Genomic DNA, 8,431 nt, shown 5'->3' with positions numbered 1-8,431 from the left:
GCTCCTCCCGTCTGTTCTTAAAAATGAACAGAGAACAGGATAAAATGCTTAACAGCAACAATAGACATCTGCCTTCATACTGTATGAAGACCTACAATGACACATGCGAATCTCCAAAAACCGAGTGCCCCGAGGCAGCGCCTTCCTGTCTCTGTCCTCGGCTGGCACCGGCATGTTACCATTACAGCAGCATGTCAAACAAAGTGGGAGGAATATAACTGAATACTGGGGACAGGTTTTTAATTATCTTCTAGAAACATATCCACAGAATCGTTAGTATGCAAAGAATTGTTGTGCAAGCTAAAATCATAAACAGGGGCCACTTAAGGGTTTGGTTTACACGCCATATGTTACTGGGCATAAAGGCCACTGACAACTCTACACATGACTGTAGCAGGGGGGTAGGTTGAAACCCACTGTCAGGTTATAAAGTTGAGAACAGAATTGGGGCTAAGCAGTTACTAAAGCAGGTCATAAAAAAGTGAAAACAAGGAAATGCAACAAAAAAGACATACCACTATACAAATCCCTCTCCCAAGCATTTTGTCAAATACAGGTGCCTTATCTATGGAATGGATCCCAAGGCAATTGTTGCTTGAAAAATATATTACCAATGCTGTCCCTAATATCTAAAATTCCCTACCTCAATCCATCAGACACCACTTTGCTGTCCTTATCCCCCATGCCATCAGGTGCCTGCTCTCCCTGATAACAACAACAAATGCGATACTCTTCCCTGAGATTACATCGTTATGTGGAAATAGCTTTCTTTGCTATGATTTTCTGTGTTGGGTTAGTGTGTGATAATGTGTATAATAGTCCTTGTGAACCAGAACAAATATATCTTTAAGGCATTAGTTTAGCATGCTGCACTATTTTACACTGCTGTTTTTTACCCATTGTGTAGTAGCTGTAATTTTGTTTTAATAAGAGACATATTAACAGAGATATCACACAGTATAAATGATTACCTTTCTTTCCAGGTGAAGCATGTCAAAGTATCATTGCCCCGCTGCAGCCTTCTGCTCTTCTTCTTCACTTGTGTGACGTTACTGCTACTTTGACTTCCTTTTGGAGCGTTTCTTTGGAAGGCATGGAGGCTCACACTTCCTATGTATGCATAGCACTCAGCAAATAGGAAATAGGATTGCTGACAGGTTCCCAGAACAACAAAAAGTAGCAGTGACGTCACCCAAGAGAAGAAAAATAACATTGAAAAGCTTCATAAGTGGTTAACCTGGAAGGAATGTTTAATGTGATGTTTAACATATATCTTTATTTCTAGTTTGTGATAGTTCTCCTTAAATAAACTATTTATTGTGTGAAAACAAACAAAAGAAAATAAACATTGACACACATGTTCAGTGCTTTTAATACTTTTATACAAGCTTTTTTTTCTTGATCTGTGCTACCTGAACCTTAACCAGTCTCCCAGTGTGAAGTGGTTTAGGGTCCTTGGCACAGAAATGAAAAGCAAAGACTAAACAGTATTTCTAAAATATAGAAGCATCAACATGTTCAGCTACCTTCACGTAATACTGTTTTTTGGCTTTTCAAAAGCCAAATCCGAACGCCTAATAATTCAGAAATTCCAGTTTGTTCCATGGCACATGCAGACCAGGAAAGGCTTGGTGTTAAGGTTTATAAGCCATATTCCACAGTCATCAAATATGTCGGTTTTTATGATGCAGAAGGCTGCATCTGGCCTTTATAAACATATTCTAGAGCGGTTGCTATAATGCGCATGTCTTTCTCAATACTTCTGGCCCAATTCTCCACGTCGCCAATTTCCTACAAAGAAAGAAACACATTTTACATTATGCAAAGATTTTAGAAGTAACATGTGGTTATCAACTGCATTTCTTTTTGAATTTAGCCCTCAAGCCTATAGAGTTTTTAATGTTTTCCCTGCATGTTGTTCTTGGTTTGATACAGATCTTATCTACTAGGTTTGCCTCTCATTACAAATATACACGCTCATTAGTATAGTGCAAAGCCAATTATAGATACTATCTATTGTTATTTGGACCTCTGGGAAACTCATAATAATTCTCTTGCATCTTTTCACAATAGGTACAATGTTTTGCAATTCCTTAAATGTGGTTTATGTTTATAACAACTGAAACTGAGACCAGTAAAAAAAAAAAACTTGGTCAAATAGCAAATGTGGTGCTTTCCTTAAGCATACCTGGAAACTTCTGCGCTCCGGCTACCCGGAGCCTACCTTTGCGGGACGCGGCCAGGACTACCCACTGATGCCAGTGGGCGTTCCCACCGACATTACGGGGAAACACCCCTATTAAAAGGGGTAATGGGCAGGGAGTGGGCCTTAGTTCTCTGGGCCAGACTTGGAGAGTTCCCAGGTATGTTAATTTGTGACAGAATAGGACCCCGCATGTAGCAATTCCCAGTAGGTATATGATATGGAGCCAAAAAGGCATGCTAATATTTATCTGAAAATACTCAGAGAAGGCTATTACAACTTTCTCTTCAAAGGGGAATCTCTTCTACAGAGGTGCGGTATTCCAGTCAATAATGGCTACTTAGAACATACAACATATGTATCAGCTAACAACTGCACATCTACCTCACAGCAAAAGTTTTGTGTATCATCTACTGGTAAAGCCATAGTTTATTTCCATAAGGATGGAAATTAAATATCCCCTATGGAGCTACCGGTACGCCTGGAGGATACACTGGAACTCACGCCTGAAAACAAAACTGTTTATAAAACAAAGGCAGCGTTAAGAGAGAATTAAACTCTATGTGCACTTTTACCTCTATCCAGCAGAGGGAACTAAACTATAATCTAATGAGTCTTTCAGGTGACCTGGACCAAATCCTATGTTACATTACCCATATTTTCTTCAAATAAGCTCATTATTTAAAAAAAAACCTTGCCAATTGGTAAAGCATTGATAACTTATTTCTTGTACAATTATTGTACTAAAACAACTCACTATCTGTGGAAATATTTGAAATAATTGTGCCGTTTTGTGAATAATACAGTTTTTTGCGCAGAACTCACTTTCAGAGCTTGGTTAAAGTTCTCCACCAGACTGATCCACTGTGTTGTCTGTTTCGCAAACTGAGCAGCCTGAGTCTGCAGTGTTTTTACTTCATGGTCCAGCTTTCTTTGGTTCACGTAAGCTTGTGCCACACTAAATAAAAAAGGGGAGAGAGGAAGGATTTATAAATATAAATAAAAAAGCATTAGTGAGGAGACAGAAACTATTTACAATCACATGGTGTTTTGAGCGTTATCCGTTATCATTCATATTTAAACATTGAGATGCCTTTCCCTCGTAAAGCTCTAGGTGACTTTATAAAGGCTATAGCAGAAAGTCAAATACACCATATGGGAACTTCCCAGGATAGGCTACCTAGAGCTCTCCCTCTTCCAGGGAGTGGCATGATGTGGATGTATGGCTAGCACCAGACTTTAATTAGCTGGAAGTGGGAGGGGACTGGATGGGGAGTGGGTGTGGCAAAACATTACCCCACTACCAAAGAGAAAGAGAAAACTGACCCAGAGACTCTGAGTCAAGTTCTGGAAAGTTCCCAGTATGCCGGTCTAAACATATGCTGCTTTCTTAAACAGTTTAGAACAGATATGTATGGGAGAGACCCTCAGTCTTATGAGTAGTAAGTGACCAAAGGAAGGGGGAAGACACAATAGCAGCTGAAAAAAAAACTGTGTTAAACACGTGCCTTTTATTAAGTATCCCCATTTGAACTATGCATTACAACAGTTAAGGCCCCTTGCAGGAGAAGCTCAAATGGATAGTGAAATAAGGGGGTACAAATGCTAGGTAAGCCCCTGTGTTAGGGAATAAATCCTGGTTGTATGTTACTAAATCTAGAAGTGATCTCAACAACAGAGTAAGGCAGCATCATATGTTCCTCTTTCATTTCCTTCCCATTAGGTCTCACCCAAACAAACACGTCTTGACACACTAGTCCTCACTGGAAGCTCCTAAAGGAAACTGACATCACGCGGCTCGGGATACATGTTTTCCACCTCGAGCACAGTGTATTCCCAAAAGCATTATGTGCATATACTGGTAAGAACAGTCACCTGCTGACAACCTCTACTTGAATGGGACAGTGAAGCTTTGAAATTTGTGTAAAGTTGCGCATATAGTACTAACGTTTAACGTTATGACATCATGATCTGAATCAGGTGGTATACACAGGGGCATAGAAACCACAGGGCCCTGGTGCGAAAATTCCCCCAGGCTCCCCAACAGCTCGTATGTACCATAACTTCCCCCAAACAACTTGTCTGTGCCTTATTTGCCCCCCTTCCAACATACACTCTGGCACATACATGCAAACAAACATCCATGCCCCGCTTATCTCTCACTGCTCCTGCAGCTTCTCTCCGGCTGCAGCCTCAGGGTCACATGACGTCATGTGACCCCGATACGCTTCTGTCTCCTTGTACCAGTTTAAAATAAATTGGAAAGGGCCCTTCCGACCTGGTGCGGGACCCTTTCTAAACAATCTTGAAAAGCTGGGGTCTATTGTGATCCTGGTGTGCATGTGTGAATGGGAGCAATTTTTCATTTCCACTGACTGGCAGCTTCAAGTGGTGAGAATCATTGGACCACAAGAGAAGCTGCAGCTTCATTTTTTTCTTTTGTTTTTAACAACTGCATATTAAAGTACTCATAAAGTACTCTAATATGCATACTTCTTTGGTGGGGCTGTCAGTGACAGTAAACTACCCCTTTGAAGGACATATGTATGACTGAGGAAGGTCACTAGAGGGTTAAAACATGTGTTTTTATTCAGATAAACTACAAACTGCATTAATTGGCTGAAATTATTCTAGTCGAGTAGTCGTTATAGTGATTCGGAACACATTAATCATCTTTTTCCAGAGTATTTTGGTTCAATTTAATGATGCAGGGAGTGGTGCATTTCGTGAGTCTGACTGTGATGAATGCCAAAGCGCTCGGGATAACATTTCCCCTCTCAGCACCCCCTATGTTTTGTGTATTGCTGCCAGCCGGGACTACACAAGCCACAAAGTGTTGTAGGGTGTGACCATCACACTCTGTAAGGTGTGGGCTATTGCTGACAGCCAGGGCCGAGAAACACACAAACTGCAGGACTAAAAGTATTAATGGGAGACATTCCTGAAGCAGGAATCTGATTTACACTCGGAAATTTTCTATGAAGAGAACTTACTAGACAAGAGGCATCAAAATGAGGTCCTCAAAATCACTAGTGGTGCTGACTCTCCTCCAATGAACACAACAGAATAAACAAGCTGCTTAATAATTTCATGTGTCCCTACTAAGAAAATAACACAAATGTCAAGAGGAGAGAATCTAAAAACCTTTACTCTTAATAAATAACTTTTAAACTATATTACCTATGACTCTAAGCTAAGTATTGATAGATATTTCTGATAACACTCATCCTACCAAGAACTGCTGGAGAGTCACAAGATGGCATTTCATTTTAGATATATTTGAAAGTATTCTTACAAGGTATACGTTTCTTCAATGCAAGAATTTTGGCAATGCATGTGAAATACAAATAATAGTGCATTACAAGTAAGCATTGTCGGGTGATGCCCTATGCATGTTATTGGGTCTATATATTTTTAAAGGATTTAGAGGTGACTACACCCCTCTTTTATTATAAAGCAATGCTGTCTTGCATTAGACTATATAAAAAGGAAATATGAAGAGCTATAAAAGAAAGTTATTATTGGCTTAAACACAATAGCAGATCGACAACTTGACATGTTATAAAACGTTTGTTGAAAGTTCTTAATGTGTGGAGAATTGTACAAGGCATTGCAAATCACAATGCTGCGCCCAGTAACTGTACTTTTGAATGCAATTTATACTGAATGATGCTAGCAGGTCGACATATTATAATATAGAAATGACAATTAAAATCACATCATATTGAAGTGTTTTTACCAATACACAAATGGGCATGAAAGCCTGCACTGTAAAGTAGGTGAACTTGCATTATTGTGTTGATGATGGCAGATGTTTTAAAAAAAAAAAAAATCTATTCACCAATCCTATTTTAGTGAACCATTTCTTTTAATGTAACCAGGTATCTAGTCATCCTCACTATACCCAGGACTAGAGAGAGACATTCATATTATAAGAAATGAAACTAAGAAGTTCAAGCAAACCAATGGCCTGGATGGGGTAAGCCTAGTAACAATTTGTTCTTTTAGTAAAACTAGCTAGGAAATTCCATGGACATGTACACCCAACTAATTCTTTCTAGGGTGGACAAATCTGTTTTGTTTTCTATGCTTTTGTATATTTTTATGTATATAGGGCCAGCAGGTGGCTATACAGTATAGGGAGGTACAGTAAGAGCAGTTGGTATACGCATAAAAGGTGGATAACAAAGTATGTGCATGTTTAAAAAATCTACGTAATCTTCCAGCCTAATTACTTCTTGGTTCATTACATTGCAGAGTGGCTAAAAAAATATGTCTTTCCTGCAAAGCCTGCATTAATAACCTGGTAATAGACAAGTTAAAAAAAACGGTATGTCTGCTGTCCCCACACCAGCTGGCTTACTACAACTCACCCCACATTCAAGTGATCTACCAAAGCTTCTGTCAAAGTGGTAGCTGCTGCAATGGCTTCTTTTCTTCTTTTCTCTGTGGGTAAAAAATATGTATTGGTTACGATTATGAAAACATATGTTGAACTTAGTTACCAGTTATTTGAGCTGTTGTCACTTCTCAGTTCATAAGACACCTGACATATAAGGGAAATTAAGAGGTGAAACAAAGTTTACAATCCTATGGACATGCCGTCCATGTCTTTCAGGAAAGGAAACCTACAGGTAGGCCACCCATACAATCAACCTTGCGCACATTGAATGGGGAAATCCCAAAGAAAACATACAGATTTGCAGCAGGGTTGATGTTCTTGGAGGGATAAGCCAAATGGCAAATGATTTAGGTAAACTAGAAAAATGGTCTGAGCTGAAGTTTAATGTGGATATGTGCAAGATAACGCACCTTGGGCTTAAAAACCTAAGTATAGAATACTTAATAATGCTTAGGAGAAAAAAAACACAACTGTTTTTAAACAGAGGAGGAAGGGGTTTTTACCTTATTTGGCTGCCATGCTCCATGGATTAATCGCTACCTAAAGGCAGTGATCAGGTTTTTAAATAAAAAAAAAAAAGAGAGAGAAGCTTCAAATCAGCATCAGGTCCGGCCAGAAAAAAAAAAGGCGAGTAGGTGATATACTGCGCCACTGGCTCGTGCAAGAGTTCAGTAGGTCTAGATCGTAAGCTCCTTTGAGCAGGGCCTTCCTTACCGGTTGTCTCTGTAAGTGAAATTGTTATGTTACATACTAGTCTAACGAGACCCCTGTGCATTTGCGCAGAAAGCGCCCCCATCGATTCCCAGTCACTGATTGGCTTTGTGTGAAAAATCATGGAGGAGATGTGCGCTGCAGCTTCTCCTGAAGGTAAGTAATTACATTGAATTTTATTTACAGGTTGAAGAACGCATATTAAAAGTACCTACAACATAAACTATCCATTTGTTGTTGTTCGTAGGGCTATGTGGGACACTGGAGAGTCCCATTAAGTTGCAGACTAGGAACATGTCACTTTACTTCAGGGAATGGGTGCCAACCCTACTGCACCCCAGTTTTGACACAAGAAGTAAAAAGGCCAGTAGGGGCACAAATCACTTAATTCTCTAATTCCACTGCATTGCTTCTTCCATTGAGCTGTGAGTTCAGAGGTCGACTAACTACAGAGTTCGCATACAACCATGTCTTTTATACAATAATACCGTACAGCCAGCTGCTTTAAACTTGTTATACGTGTTATACGGCGCTTTCCATTTCGAAACATATTAAAAATGAACAAAATTGCTTTTCATGGGGAAAACAAATTATTTTACGTCACTGAGTCTGGCTTCCGTGAATATATCTAGCGGTAAAGACATACAGCGTTTTTATTAATTACAATAAGTAATTTTAAAAATAAAAAAGTATAATAAACGCTTCCTTAGCATTCACTTCCGCCATCATCCGCGATTGGCATAGAGAAGCACCAATCAGATGCCGAACTAAAGGATGCGTTACTATGGTGAATTCTATTGTCTCAGCCACTCATGAAGTCCCTGAGGCCAAGATAATAGTATGCGGTTGCGGGCAGATAGTTAGGCCTCAAATTCGTATGAGAAGCCCGGGCTCACCTTGCAGCTCTTTCCGTTCATTTTGCTTGGTCTGGTGCTCTTTAAGGAGGCGGGAGAGCATGACGGGGCCGGTTATGGACCGAAGCTACGGGAAGAAGAAACACGCCTGCTCAGGCGAAATCGAGCGCTCTGATAGGAACAAGCGATGGGCGGAAGTGAAGAGAGTATTTTCGTAGACCGTAACTTCATCATCGTGATGGCGCCGCCACTGCTACAATA

At 40.0% G+C, this 8,431-nt stretch overlaps 1 protein-coding gene across 1 annotated transcript; it reads right to left on the bottom strand.

The window, feature by feature from the left end:
• Nucleotides 1–1,680: 1,680 nt before the first annotated feature.
• Nucleotides 1,681–8,273, bottom strand: LOC149271463 (biogenesis of lysosome-related organelles complex 1 subunit 1). Its single transcript, XM_089507398.1, has 4 exons — nt 8,213–8,273; nt 6,577–6,649; nt 3,029–3,161; nt 1,681–1,791 (listed from the first exon to the last, which is right to left on the bottom strand). The coding sequence occupies exons 1-4, from the start codon at nt 8,271–8,273 to the stop codon at nt 1,681–1,683; spliced, it is 378 nt and encodes a 125-aa protein (XP_089363524.1).
• Nucleotides 8,274–8,431: the final 158 nt, after the last annotated feature.

This window comes from Sceloporus occidentalis, unplaced genomic scaffold (genome assembly GCF_023333645.1).
Source record: "Sceloporus occidentalis isolate IW3139 unplaced genomic scaffold, rSceOcc1.0.p SCAF_506, whole genome shotgun sequence".
Classification (NCBI taxonomy): Eukaryota; Metazoa; Chordata; class Lepidosauria; order Squamata; family Phrynosomatidae; genus Sceloporus; species Sceloporus occidentalis.
This window is presented reverse-complemented; position numbering and strand designations above follow the sequence as displayed.

Bases quoted from the DNA above. Each gene is read 5' to 3' on its own strand.
- LOC149271463 (XM_089507398.1), bottom strand. From the start codon at position 8,273: ATGCTCTCCCGCCTCCTTAAAGAGCACCAGACCAAGCAAAATGAACGG. The intron at 6,650-8,212 runs GTGAGCCCGGGC...TTTTACCCACAG, and splicing joins TGAACGGAAAGAGCTGCAAG to AGAAAAGAAGAAAAGAAGCC. The intron at 3,162-6,576 runs GTGAGTTGTAGT...TTTTTTATTTAG, and splicing joins GTAGATCACTTGAATGTGGG to TGTGGCACAAGCTTACGTGA.